Source organism: Ochotona princeps, chromosome X (assembly GCF_030435755.1).
Source record: "Ochotona princeps isolate mOchPri1 chromosome X, mOchPri1.hap1, whole genome shotgun sequence".
NCBI classification, from domain to species: Eukaryota; Metazoa; Chordata; class Mammalia; order Lagomorpha; family Ochotonidae; genus Ochotona; species Ochotona princeps.
This window is the reverse complement of record NC_080865.1, coordinates 29,835,111-29,850,516: the sequence shown is the minus strand read 5'-3', so window position 1 is coordinate 29,850,516 and position 15,406 is coordinate 29,835,111. Positions and strand designations below refer to the sequence as shown.

Genomic DNA, 15,406 nt, shown 5'->3' with positions numbered 1-15,406 from the left:
AGTGCAGTGAGTGATGGTGATGAGCAGGACTGCCAATGGAGTATGATAGATGAAGGTTTGGGCCTCACCTCTGTGAAACTAGCTGGACAACCTTGACCAAATGACATGAACTCTCCTAGCCTTCATTCCCTTTAAGCAAAATGGGCACTGGAGTTTAAAGCCTACACAGTCAGCACAAGGAAGAAATGGCATAATGTATGAGGAAACACAAGACGCCATATGAGGCATGTCACAAGCATATAAAAATGGTAATGCTAATGATGACAATAAAATGATATTGATGTCAGAGCTAATTATTTTTAATGTTCAACATTAATATTTTAACAGACCTAGTGATCTGCTGAAGTAACCATTACTCGCTGATACATTTACAATGAAAGAAAATAACCTACAAAAAATTGTAGGATTTGAGGCCTACTAACATAACTCAGGGGTGATCTTTTTATATTACATACTATAACTATGTTTAATTTACTAATAAAATAATTGTTTAAGAATGTTTTATTCCTAAGTCTGTAGTTACTGTGAAGAAGTTAAAAATATTGGGCAATTAATTGCTATAGTCTTTTAAAATAATGTTTTAACTTCTGGAACATGCAACACATGGATTAGGAAGGAAACCTTGGGGCTGGCACTGTGGCATAGTAACCTAAGACTCCTCCTGCCACGGCAGTATCCCCTATGGATGCTGGTTCATGTCCCACTGCTCTACTTCCCACCCAGTTCTCTGCTTATGGCCTGGGAAGGTAGCAAAGGATGGCCCAAGTCCTTGGGACTCTGATTGCACATGGGAGCCCTTGAAGAAGCTCCTAGCTCTTTGCTCTGGATTGGCTCAGTTCTAGCTATTTGGGGAGTGATCCAGCAGATGGAAGATCTCTCTCTGTCTCTTCTCTCTGCAACTCTACCTTTACAATATAAATAAATACATACATAAATAAATAAATAAATAAAGGAAAGCTTGCAGCAAGCGGGACCTTGCACCAAACTTTTAAGCAGATTAACCAGGATTACTCACTTTTAGTGGTACTGACAGGCAGTCCTGGACAATGTGGGACCTTAAACAGCATCCTTGGGCTTTCCCCAGCTGAGTGCCAGAGGCAGCCCACCCGACCTCCATTTGAGACAACCTAAGCATTGCCCAATGTCCCCCTAGGTGGACAAGCTGCAGCCTCACATTGAGAACCACTGACATAGGGTCCTGACTCCCAGCACACTGGGGCCAGGGTGGCTGCCATTCAAAACTGTGACTTGGCCCTTGAAGATGTGTATGTCAGTAGAAAAGTGTGTACAGATTTGGGTCCCGAGTCACCTCTGCCTTTTGCCAAGCAGGCTGGTTGCTTCACTGGTCTCAAGTCTACACCCTTGGAAACTCAGTGAGCAACCCTCTGTTTAAAGAGATACCATGCAGGGAGCTGCTCTGTGTTTGCTGCCAAGAGAGCAAGCAGCATGATCAGCTCAGACTCCTTGCCTTCAGCTTCAAGAGTCCTTTACACCCACAAAGCCTGCAGCCAGAGCCCAGAACAAGAGCATTGCCAGTCAGGAAAACAAATGAACAGAATCTTGATGCAGTTCAGAACTCGTCTTTATCCTTACCAAGAGCAGAAGGGAAGAGCAACACAAATCAGAAGAAATGTCTTTTCTCTCAAGAGTGAAAAATCTTAGCAGAAAGCCATTGCCTTCAGAGAAAGTGAATAGAGTGGCTGTAATTGGGTCAAAGCAGGGAGCACTTCAAAATTGAGGACAAAAAATTTCCAGCAAACCACAGGGAAGACATTTGGAGGAGTTTTTTTTTTTCTTTTTTAAGTTCAGTTCTATGTAAAATTATAAATCAATCCTCTATCTTCTGGCAGAGGGAAAAGGTTATGAAATCGTGATAAGTCAAAGACAATGAGAAATAAATCATCTTAATTCTGAAGGCTGCAAAGCCATATGACAAACATCCTTATGATAAAACTTAAAGTGGAAAAGCAAAATACAAAAAAGAAGACCCTGGGACTGGCACAACAGCTCAGTGGCTAAATCCTCACTTTGTAAGCACTGAGATCCCATATGGGCATGGGCTCATGTCCTGGCTGCTCCACTTCTCATCCAGCTCCCTGCTGGTGGCCTGGGAAAACAGTGGAGGATGGCACAAGGCCTTGGGACCCTGCACCCGCGTGGGAGACCCAGAGGAGCATCCTCGCCTCTGTCTTCAGATGAGTTCAGCTCCGGCTGCTGTGGCCACTTGGGGAGTAAACCAATAGATGGAAAATCTTCCTCTCTGTCTCTCCTTCTCTGTGTCTTTCCAATGAAAATAAATAAATCTTTGTATTTTTAAAAAACTGTACCTGTGCTATGAATGGTGTTACCGGGAAAAATGTATAAGGATAAACCTTTCCTGTTGACTGTTTCCGCATCCCAGATGGGATGTACCATTTTCTACCCTTTGGAGATGAGAAAACAGCAACACAGAGCTCAAAGGTGTAAGGTAGAAGGAAATAGGACAAATTCTTCATGACTGCTAAACCACATATTGATAGTAACTTAATTATATTGCATTCCATATGCAATCCCAAAGACTAAAATGGCAGATATAAAAGTGAGTATTATACTAAAATGGTGATTTAATGTGTAATTTTTAAAATTTCCCAGCCTCTATTACATTATAATACTTTTTAAGCAGATAAATTTTCTAAGCTTATTATGCCTTACCATTTGAAAGGAATGAGGTTTCCATTAATACATTAAAATTCATCATAAGTTTACCTAAGATGATAAAAGGTATTTTCCCAAATATGGAGCTGTTAATATTAATATCGTTGATTTGCTACTGGCTGAGGTATTTTTCTTTTTTAATGTAAGCGTTTACAACTATAATTTGTTTTTTAAAGATTTATTCATTTTATTACAGCCAGATATACACAGAGGAGGAGAGACAGAGAGGAAGATCTTCCGTCCGATGGTTCACTCCCCAAGTGAGCCCCAACGGGCCGATGCACGCCGATCTGAAGCCGGGAACCTGGAACCTCTTCTAGGTCTCCCACGCAGGTGCAGGGTCCCAATGCATTGGGCCGTCCTCTCCTGCTTTCCCAGGCCACAAGCAGGGAGCTGGATGGGAAGTGGAGCTGCTGGGATTAGAACCAGCACCCATATGGGATCCCGGGGCTTTCAAGGTGAGGACTTTAGCCACTAGGCCACGCCGCCGGGCCCTACAACTATAATTTTTCTGCTAAGCCCTGTTTTGTTTTATTCCATATATTTTGATACACTGTATTTTTGTTTTTATTCATCTCATTTTCTAATTTCCCTCATGTGATTTTGCTTTTTGACTCACTATTTAGGAATACAGCACACATATATGGCACACAAGCTTTAAATCCCCAACTTCCTTCTGTTGCTGATTTCTAATTTCATTCTATTATGGTCACAAAACATGCTTTGCATCATTTCACCCTTCTAAAATATACTCAGATCTTGTTTTATGGCTTCACATATAGTCTATCATGAACAGTGCACCAAGTGGTAGTTTTTTGTTTTTAACAGTTTACGCTTTATTTTTCATTTTTCAAAATGTTGACTGAGTTATTGCAATGATACAAACACCCAAAAGGGCCAAAAGAATATTAATGGTAGGTCAATCTTGCAAGATACCACCATGATTGCTTGTTTATTGTTTTAGAGAAATTTCATGCTTACTCACACAGGCTTGTTTTTTTAACTACAAGTGTTTGAGAAACAGTTTCCCATCCACTGGTTCACTCCCCAAATACCAGCAATGACCAGGGCTGGGCAGGGCTGAAGTTGGAAGCCTCAGTCCAAGTCACCCAAGTAGGTGACCAGAACTTAATCAAAGCTACCCCCACTATTCCCCAGGCTCTGCACTGGTAGGAAGCTGGAATGAGAAGCTAGAATGGGGCATCAAGGCCAGGTACTTTGCTGTAGGACATGAGCATCTTAACCATTTTTCTAACCATTTAGACCAAACATCCACCCCCACAATTGGTTTTATATGGTCTCTATCAATCCCTCTCTCTCACTCTCTCTATAATGATATAAACAAAAGATGCTAGAAGTACAGCAGAACACTGGAAGAAGAAGGCTGTATATAGACTAAAGGTTTGTGCTCCCCATTCAGGTTCATATGTTGAACCCCTCCCTAACCTTGCAATGTCATAGTGTTAGGGAGTAGGGCCTTTGGGAAGTCGATAGATTTAAATGAGGTTATGAAGGTGGGGACATTATGATGGGATTACTGTCTGTATAAGAGAAATAGGCATCAGATTATTTTTGTCGTCTGTGAGAGGATACAGCAGGATGACAATTATTAGAAAGCCCTTCCCAGAACCTGACCTCAGCTATTCAGCCTACAGAACTACAAGAAATATACGCCTTTTGTTTTAGCTACCCAGTCCCTGGTATTTTTTGTAGCACACATAGATAATGAAGTCAAGGGCATACCTCCCCTAATAGGGTATTATAATGAATCCTTTCAAATCTACAAAATCCAAAATCAAGGCTAACTAGCCAGTGTGGGTTACTGAAAAGACAATAACTTATTGTTATGAGGTTGCATCTGAGTACAGGGGAGTTGCACAGAGCTCCAACTCACTCTCATTTACCTAACTTCGGCAGTGTTGATCTGAAAGATGTGATGATGTACAGATGCAAGGGCTTTCCTTGATTCTTAACAGCCCATGGGCAATCATTTCATAGGTTTTCGCTAGTGTGAACAACTCAAAGATACTGAGAGTATTAAGGTTAAGTAGAATTTTGCATTTTTCTGAAATGCTTTTTGTTTTCCAGAGCTCCATTAGTTCCATGGCTTTCATTCCTGCTAGCTTGATGTTTATGTGTGTAGCTATAGAATGATTATAATGCTTTATTTTTTGAAACTTTCTTTTTTGTGTAACTATTGCATTTTTGCCACTTTAATAGTTATTTTGTTTTCTGCAGTTCTTTGGTGTCATTGCATTATTCTATTACTGAAAAAAGAGATGAGATCGTGTGGGCAAGTTATAGGGTTTCATTCTGCTCTACCCTAGAACATTCAGAAGTAGTGCTTTAGAGAAACTATCTGCTTTCAACAGGCTGGGGCCATTTCATAAATCCACACACCATTTCAGGACCTCTGTTTAAATCATTCCATTCTTATTGTGTCTTTGAGATTGGCCCTGGGGCCAGTGCTGTGGTACAGCGGGTAAAGCCACTGCCTACAACACAAGCATCCAGTGTGGACAGCAGTTCGAGTCCTGGATGCCCTACTTTCAGTCCAATTCCCTGCTAATGCATCTGGGAAAATCAGCAGAAGATAGCCAAAGTGCTTGGACCCCTGGTACTCAAGTGTAACACCTGAAAGAAGTTTCTGGTTCCCGGCTACAGTCTGGCCCATCCCCAACTGTTGCCACTGTCTAGGGAGTGAACCAGTAGATGGGACATTCTCTCTCTATCTACACACACACACACACACACACACACACACACACATATACACATATGTATATACTCATATGTGTACATACACATATATAATATACTTTCAAATAAATAAATCTTAAGAAAAAGAAATGAAGAAAGACAATTTCTCTGAGCTGAAATTGTTGCAAGCTCTCCCTCTCCTAAGTGATAACATTAAACATGTCTATATGTTGGTGGGTCATCAACATTTGTGGAAAGCTTCTGTCAATAAGCTGCTGTTTCCTTCTACTGTTGTCTTCCTTTTGAACTGGTTTACTTTTGCATGCCAACTTAAGCGTGCTGTGAGCAGGGACCAGGTTTTATATCCACACATCTTTAGTACAGAAAGAAGGACATGCCCATGGTACAGAAGCTAGTTACAGTGGTGTTTTAATAAGCACCCATGGACTGATATGAATAGGAAGAAGCAGAAATAACCATAGAATCTATTCAGAAACCAGTCCTGAGCAGGTCCTCAGATTCCCTAGACAGCTGTACATGAAGGCTCAGGGGACAAGCAGAGAAGCTGACAGTGGGTTCCTGTGCTGGGCTTGTGAGATTCTTAATAATGATGTGGGGGCTGGTTCAGTGGGGTAGCAGGCTAATCCACTTGCAGTACCAGCATACCATGTGGGCACAGATTCAAGTCCCAGTGTTCCATTAATGACCCTGCTCCTTTCTAAGGGCCTGGGAGAACAACAGAAGATGTCCCAAGGCCTTGAGTCCCTACACCTACATGGGAGACCTAGAATAAGCTCCTGGCTTCCAGCTTCAGACTGGCTCAGCTGTAGCCAGCAGATGAAAAAATATCTCTCTCCTCTTCTCTCTCTCTCTCTCTCTCTCTCTGCAAAACTCTTTCAAGTACAATAAATGAATCTAAAAAAAGACATGAAGAAATGTTTAAATAATGCAAACAAGCAGGCATGTGGATGTTGGAGGGTATGTGATTCTCAGACCTCACTATAGGTCCTGCATCTTCATCTGCCTGAATGACTTGCTAAAATTACCACCTGATTACCTTAAATTAGAGCTAGATGTATCCTGAGACTTACATGGCTGAACACCCTGCCTTCCCTGCCCCAAGCCCTTCCAGTTGCCTGCTTTGGTTGCTGATTGGATATAGGTCCCAGGTCTTTTTCCACAAGCTTTTATTCCTTATTCCTAACATGCCAGCCACTGCCCATTCTGATTCTTTTCCAATAATACTTCTAATACATTTCCATGAACAATCCTACCTAGCCATGCCATAGGACATAGGAAAAAAAATCTAAAATATCACTTAAATGGGGTTTTTGATCTCAGACAGAAGGAGATATTGCTCTGGCTTAAATGTATACAGTATGTTAATACTCATAAAGTAGACATTATTGACATACTGAAATTGTTCACTCAGCCAATATCTGTTCAGTCGAATAATTTGGCAATACAGGGTGATGGTGGGTGACAAAAGGTAGCCCACAAAGAAGGAACTATATCCATGTAGTGAGGGCTTAAGTGATGAACTAGTCTAGGTTATTTCCCACCCATTAATCCTTTGAATCACTCAATGTTAAGGAATGTTCTCTTGGGCCCAGTGTGATAGCCTGGTGGCTAAATCTTCTAGCATCTACCAGGATCCCATATGGGCAGCAGTTCATGTTCTGGCTGCTCCATTTCCCATCAATCTCCCTGCTTATGGCCTGGCAAAGCAGCAGAGGATGACCCAAGGTCTTGGGACCCTCCATACAAACGGGAGACTCAGGGGAAGCTCCTGGCTCCTGGTTTTGGATTAGCTCAGCTCTTGCTGTTACAACCACTTGGGGAGTGAACCAGTGGACAGAGGATATTCCTCTCTTTCCTTCTCTCTGTAAATTTGCCACTTTGTAATGAAAATAAATAAATCTTAAAAAATTAAAAAATAAAAGTAAATAAATACTTAAAAATGCTCTTTCTGTAACTACAGACCATAACCATGGAAGTCTTGACATGTCAGGCATATTTGTAAGAGAATAGATGAGCTAAAAGCAAACCAGCTATTACCATTCCTGTAATAAATAAAGATCGCTGCTTAGCTTAAACCTCATAATTCAGATCAGTTACTCTGACCACTTAGATTTTTGCATGCCTATAAGAATAAAAACAAATAGACCTTTGAGTAGTTTTACCTTAGAGTTTATTTAAGAGAGAATCATTAAAGTCTTCTCTGAGAACATGAAGAAGCAAAACTGTTCTGGATTCTCTGCCACCTTTTCAATATTTTATTCGGTTGGTAATGTTTTCCATTCCTTGTAAGAAGACAGCCAAGGCTAGTAAATCAACCTCTTTGCCCAGTAACACTGCAAGATTCTCTCTTAGCTCATTTTAAAACAGCATTCCTTTAACTTTCAAAACCAAATCCTTCTGAAACTGGAACTGAGGTTAAATTTAGGTCAAGATGGATTTCATAAACGCAAAAGCCTTTAAAGTTTGCATTAAAATTCATGCATCTAACTGAATGGCTTTGGTTGGGTGATAGTAATAAATATTACAAAAAAGTTCATTTCCCTTCTCTAGGCTTTCTCACAAGGAAGTTCTGCAGCTTTATCCCAAGGTTTTGGAAAATTTTGTCAGCTTGTAACACAAGCAGGACTGAGCATGATACACTAGGTCGTCGGTTTGTTCCATTTCATCATAAATAATAGCAAGTGTGTATAGCCACAGGTCGGATCAATTCCTACTCACATCACTTCATCCCCTTCCAGATTCCTGAGAGTCATTCTAAGGTTAGAGAATCCACTGTGTTTTCTTCTACTCCTTTGTTCTTTTATGCAACTGTGCCAAAAACACCAGATACTGTTCTTTTAACTCAGAATGGCTTCTCTCTCTAGATGGTAATGAAATCTTTTTCACAGAACTAACTTGCAAATATCCTAGTAAGTACATGTAAGCATGACACAAATAGCGTTGCCACAACACACTGGATTATCTCATAGAGCATTCTGTTCTTCATTTTGTGTACAGGAGAAGACTGCAGGGTCCAACCTGGCTTGCCTCTGCCATCTCTGTGCTCAGAAGATTGCAGCCCAACACCCATGGTGAGTGTGTGCACCATCTGTAAGTTGTTGGGTGGGGATGGGGGAAAGGAGTTGAAGCAGTATGAAAAGTAGGAGACAGTACTAGTTTTCTAGTCAGACCTCCTTTTAAGACACATCATAAGTGGGAAAAATTGGTTTCTCTGAAACTCATCTCAAGAATGGTGGTAATAGTTGGATATCATGAAGCTTAAAAGAAGTAATTGATATAAGGCTGTTTACACCAAATCTTACATATAAATGATTCATAAATGTTTCCAGTGTTCAGTATATAGAAGTTACTCAATAAATATTGGTTAAATAAGCAAATGAGTAGGTGAATGAATGATGAATGAGCCAGATAAAAACCTGTCAATATCAATTATTCTCCTTTAGACTTAAACTTAGGCTTAAGAAATAAAATACACAATGTGTGGTGGGCTTAAGTAATGTTGGAGAAAGTGTTTATTTGCTGCCAGGGTCTCCCAGGAGAAAGGAGTGGTAACTTGAGCCAATTCTACTACACCCCCCTGCTGGCATCATTTCCCTATCAGTTGGCAGGAACCAAGTCTGCTAAAGCCTCACCAAGGGATGCGTATTGATTAGATGCAATGCAAATAGAAATAAGATACTCAACTGTGCCTGCAGTGCTCTACACATCACACATCACCTGATGTGTAGAGAGTTTTGAGCCTACCCTCCGCCTCCATGGCCAGTCACTCCAGGGTCCTCGCAATCTGCCTTATACAGAGCTGGGTTATTTGTTCCAGGGCTTGAATCCTAGGTGCTTGCCCCTTTCACACTTCTACACCCCTTGCTCCTATGACTGTCTGGCTCAAAATTAGTTCAGCATCACTTTTTTGGGTATGTAGGCAAGGATAAAGGGGACCTTCCTGAACTCCAAAAGGAAAACTCAAGGCTCTTTCCCAAGCTTCTTTCCTCTTCCAACATTATCCTTTCCCATCTAAAATGAGTGACCAGAAAGGAGATGGCAAGAAAATGTCTTCGATTTGATGTCTGACTGCTTACAGAATAAGAAAAAGCCCAAAGCCTGGCCTTCCCAGAAAATTGCATCAGAAATGCTGGCAAAAATTGAAGGCCCTGGCACTTGATAAATTCTTCTGGAATTCCATACTCCTTCTGTGGAAGAGTTTTTGAGACAAAGAAAATAGTTTTTCACTCACCTTTTCTATTTCAACTATTGCTCAGCTTTGGGGACATATTTCAGTTCACTTTTAATATTCTGGATCTCCGATAGGTTAACAGCAGGTCCTGGAAGTTTCTTAGCTCCTGGAATTGGCTTCTTCTCCTCATCTGAGGCAGGGGGAGCACCCTGAAGACAAAGGAGAAAGAAGCGCAGCAAAGAAAATGATATTTTATCTTTATGAATCATGAGTATGAATCAGACAAAAAAAAAAGACCTAGAGCAAGAGCAATGTCAGTGGCTGATCTTGGCAGAGTGTTTTTCTCTTGTTTTGTTGAGATCGTCTCAGAGTTTCAGTAGGATCTCTTGAAGTTTGTAGAGGGATGTGCAATGAAGTAAAAAAAAAAAAAAAAGTAAGGAATCTTCATATGACTTAGGATACACCAACACACCATTCAGAGCACCGTAGCTAATAAAAAATTACCACCAGCTAGAAGGGTTGATGATTCCAGGAGAAGTAACTTACAAGATTAAAATTAATTTGGTACCAGATGATCCTAAAATGCCTGCCAGCAGAGATTTGTAGCACATCAGTGCACAGCTGCCTTTTACAGGACTTACCCCTCAGCTCTCATTTTTGTTTAGGATGTAGTGGCCACCAACCCATGTTCCAGTGATGTCTTTGGGAAACACGTCTCCCCTTTGGCTTTGGAACATATTTTGAATCCTCAGTCACTGAATGCTGCTAGGTTTCTGTCGTAGCCTTAGGGTAGAACATTGCCTGGCACATGAGTATTTGTTGATGCAGTTTGAGTGATTTACCTGAGGATGCACCATAGTGATAAATCTTTGCCTGCATGTGCATGTATCAGACACACAAGTAACAGTAGCTATAAAACAAGATCACTTGCTGTGTGGAGTTCAAACTCATTACCACAGAAGAAAGATGCTTGTTACTCTATTCCTCTTATTTGCTAGAGCTGGGGAGGGTGTGTATTTTTTGCAACCTGAGGAAGGAATATTGGATCACTATTGCAGCCATGAGAAAGCTCCTTGGATTGATTTACTGCTGGTAGGGTAACTTAATGACAGTCTCAGCTGCTTGGCCCTGAAAGCTGACCATCACCTGAGGTCATGCTTCCCAGGGCTGCCAGTAGTCATTGATGGAGAGTGACCAAAATCCTAAGGTGGGCCAACTCTTGGAAGACTTGGGAAACCTGACAGAAGCTTGACCTGAGAAGTGGGCTAAAAGAGATCCCTCTATACCTCCCTTTATGCCTCTCTGTTTCCCTCATTATTGTCCCATGGCTCTCCCAGCTTTCTGCAGCTGCCTCCCCTTGTTCTTTCCAGATATTTTCCACAATCAATATTTGGAACATCCAGTCCATTCTGGGCTATGCCTCTTGAAGGATCCAAACTAGCAATCTCCACTGTGAGACTGACAGGGCTCCATCAGCTTGGCTGGACACTGGGATAATGAATACAGTGTGGGGAAAAGCAAGAAGAAACTATGTGTTCACCTCTAGTGGAGTCTTATGTACCCCCTAAGTTACTTTAACATTTGGGTGTTCAAGTGGATGCTGTGTGTTAGTGTCTGTCTGGGTCCTATGTCGAGTTCTCAAATTGGTTAGAAATTACAGAAAACAAAAGGCCATCAACCTTCTCCAAACTCTAACAGATTACTTGGTAGATATGTGCTTTATAGAAATGCTATAAAATTGCTTATTATACAGGATGAGCAGACACATAAAATATGGAGGTACTTTTCTTCTACTAAAGGCTGATGGTTTCCCTTACTGTCATTTTCTTTGACTCTGGTACAGTACTGATGAAGTAGCTAAGTGTCACCACACAAAATGATAACGGAATTCAACATCAACTGTACCTGCTGTAAATATCTGGAAAATATTGTTTCCCCAGGTCAATGTACAGAGCCGTAGGATTGACTGATTTTCTTACTGCATGCACATTCATCATTTATAATGTAGCGTTAAAGGCAATCAGCAAAACTGAATAACATCCACATGGAGGACTAGGGATTCCAACATGTTCTTTCCTGAGCTTCCGAAAAGAAATTTTTAACAAGGCTATAAAGTGATATTTTTAAGATAAGCAACAGTGAAAAGAAAATGTTTCCTTACTTATAAATATTCTCATGGTTGTTAGGTGGGTAGATCTTAATAAAGAAGCATGAAAGAGAAAAATGTTTCTAGTTCCTTCTATTAAATTTTGGAATAAATCACATTCACTACCTTTGTAATGTCAAAATATCCTATATTGGTGCATTGAACATACAAAACCAATATGTTTGTGCTTTTTTTAAGGACACTTCAGAAAGTTCATAGAGATTAAATTAGAAGATAAGTTTATTTTGCTGCAAAAAATGAAATATATATTTTTATAATGTGCATTTTCATGAAGAACCTGTATTGCATAGGTTTCAAGTTTTTGTGCCAGTGTTTTGAAGTGCCCTCATTATGTGTCTTAGTATAAAGATTTATGATATTAATATATGCAGATTCATAGTGATAATGTTTTATATTAGCCATCTTCTTTGCAAATTTTTAAAGCTTCTTTGTGAGTGAACTAAGCCAAACACAGAAAGACCACATGATCTCACTCATGTGGAGTCTAAAAAAGAAAGATGAGCTCATTGAAGTGGAAAGTATAATGGCTGTTATCAGAGGTGGGGGAAGGAATAAAGGAATAGGGGGACAGAATGGAGAAAGATTGATTTATGAGTACTAGGTTATAGCTAGATAAGCAGCAAGAGATTTGGGGTTTTATTGCCCAATAGGATGACTATAAAATATGTTTTGTATATTTCTCTATAAAAACAAACTAGAAAATAGAACTTAGATATTTTCAGCGTAAAAAGAAATGTTAAGCGTTTGAAGAGACAGGGTATTTTTTTAAACCTAGGAGGCTATTACCTAATGTATAAAATATCACATAGTACCCCATAAATAGGAGCAATTTTATATGTCTGGTAAATTTTTTTAATATAAACATTACAAAATAAGAATGAAGACTCAATGTATTGTGCTTTTATTTATCAAGGTCAGATTTTTATTCCATTTGATTTGATAAGATCACATATAATTAAACATTGTAAGTGGATATATTTAGTGATTAGATATTATACTATTGACTGAGGAAGGGGTTAATGGTAGTGAATTTTAAATATCTCATAAAATACAAATACACACATATATGTGTATATGTACATATGTGTGTATGTGTTTGTGTTTGAGTATTTGTGTGAAAGAATGAGAGAGATTGATCGATTGATTGGTCAGTCTATCAGCTACTGGTTCACTCCCTGAATGCCTGCAATAGCTGATGCTGGGCCAGGCTGAAGTCAGGAGCCAGAAACTTCATCTGGTCTCCCATGTGGGTGACAGGAACTCATGTCCTTGGACCATCATCTTCTGCTTCCCAGATGCACTAGCAGGAAGCTGGATTAGAAGCAGAGACAACACTCCATCTCAAGCACTGTGATATGGAATGCAAGATGCCAACCAGTGGTTTAACCCTCTGCACCACAATGCTCACCCCTTCTGTCATCTTTTAAAACCATGAAACCAAATTCCATTTCTCTTATGAATCAGTTATTATATTTATAGTCAATTAAAGCATGAAGGAACAAGATGGTCCCATTTGGCAAATACATGTGTTCTCTTTTTTTTTTCTTTTGTAAATAAATTTTAGACTTGAAAGGGAGGCATGGAGGACAATTTTAGTTCAGCAAAAGAATGTTACAGAAGCCTTATTAGCCATTAGCCCAGCTTTGAAAATTGCTGTTATGAAGGGAATGTTTCCCTTCGGGGGTCACAGAATCTTTGTAAAATTAGCAAAACAGTGAGCCATTTTCCAACTGTCTCCTTTCATTTCCCCTTTTCTTACCAGATACCCCACAGAGGTTTCCCCTGTATCCTCCTTAGGTGAGCGACACAGTCCGAACGACCTGCTTATTCTGGCTCAAATGCTGAAGCTGTAAAAACAGCAGACCCACTGCTAGCTGCTTTAAGTACCATGGAATAATTCATTTAGTTATCTCATGAACCCAGTAAATGAGGGACTATCATTATCCTGTCATTTCAGGAGGTACAAGGCACAGGAGGGCTAAGAAACTTGCCCAGAGCCACACAGCTCAAAAGTGACTGAATCAGAATTAAATAGTGTGTTTCTGTCTTGTAAAGGGACCAGCTGGAAAGGGAAATAATTAACAGAAAAATCCCAACATGCTATTTTGTGGCTTACTAATGATGGTGTTTCTGTCAGAAGAGAGATTGGAGAGGCTTAGTGGGGCCTTGGCAATACCCTCCGAATCACTTCAAGCAAGCAGCTGCTTGTCTTACACAAAAGACCACCCTGCTTATTAGGACTTGGCTGTGAAGCCGCTGTGTGAGGCACATGCCAGTCTCTGGTGGAGCCAAGCTCGCAGAGTCCTGGGCCCTGAGAGCACGCAGAGGGTCCCCAGAGACCAGGAGGGGCTGACGGACCTTGGCAGACTACCTGACTTGCACCCCTGCTTCCTGCTGGCCTGCATCCTCCTCTTCACACCAAGTAAGGGTGTCACTATCAAAACAACAACAACAAAACCCTCCCCTGTTAGAGGGGCACTCACTGACCCTAGCAGAGGTGGCCTGTTCTGTCCAAGGAAGGTATGTCATGATCTCCAATTTCTATAGTAATTCTTATAGTACAGGGTGAGGCAATGAATTCCAAATCTATGAAAGGAAACGGTTTCAGGTTTGCAAAGTGGATGGCAATGATAATGTGGAGGGCTGACACTGTAGTGCAGTTAGGCAGCTGCTGACCATGCCAGCAGCAGTGGTGGCTCTAAGCACTGTTGCTCTGCCTCCAGCTCTCTGCTAACTCACCCGACCTGGCAGCAGAAGGTGGCCCATGTACTTGTGTCCCTGCCACCCTCATAGGAGATCTGGAGTTCCTGGCATCTGGCTTATTAGGCCTGACTCCAACCCTGTTTTGCAGGCATTTGGGGAATGGCCCACTGGATTGAAGAACTCACCCTCTCTTTGTTTCTCTACCTTTCAAATAAATTTTTTAAAAATTAAAGATGTGGATTATGAGGGAGCTTCCAAAATTTTGTAGAAAAATGAAATCAAATGATAAGTTTATGTTGGTGCAACAAAGGAAATTCATAAATTTCATAATATGAATTTTCCATGAAGTTATTTAATGAGCCCTGTTATAAGTCATTTTGAGTGTTCCATTTATAACTATACCGCAAAAGGTGGCTGTAGCCTCAAGCTAACCCGTAAAATCCTACTTAACCCGCCTACAAAAATTGAAAAGCCTTTTGATCTCATTACAAAGATAGAACACAGTTTCTTGTGCCTTGTGGTTTTATTTAATTCAATTTTTCTTAATTGGGGCTGATGAATGCTCCAAATCTCTTTTTTGTTTGTTTGTTTGTTTCAGCATCAGACTGCCAGGTCTTATGAGAAAAGTCACAATTGAACAAAAATATGAATATCTAAGGAAGGACTCTTCCTGATATAATGCCTTCATTGTTAATTCTAGCTTCTGTTTCAACATGTCTGAATGTGGGGGAAGTAGTAAAGAATCTTAGAGGAAAAAGTGCAGGTTTGATCAATTCCCTTGTGCAGCTTGCTTTTCAGAGGAAACAGCCACAGATTTTTTTTTTTTCGGTTTGAATCCACAAGCAGTCTAACCGGCCTGCCTCTTCTACTCCTGCTTGGGTTCGCCACGCCCCAGAAGCTGTACTGAAGCTCACCTACTGCTCAGTTTGGCAAAAGCTCCCGATTGAAAA

The 15,406-nt window shown here is 40.5% G+C and overlaps 1 protein-coding gene across 1 annotated transcript in view; it reads right to left on the bottom strand.

The window, feature by feature from the left end:
- SMPX (small muscle protein X-linked) overlaps positions 1 to 15,406 on the bottom strand; it is a 59,589-nt gene that overhangs the window by 23,567 nt on the left and 20,616 nt on the right. The window contains exon 4 of the mRNA XM_004587812.3: positions 9,647 to 9,795. Within this exon, the coding sequence (XP_004587869.1) occupies positions 9,661 to 9,795 (135 nt within the window). The 3' untranslated portion in view covers positions 9,647 to 9,660. The remainder of the gene's footprint in view (positions 1 to 9,646; positions 9,796 to 15,406) is intronic.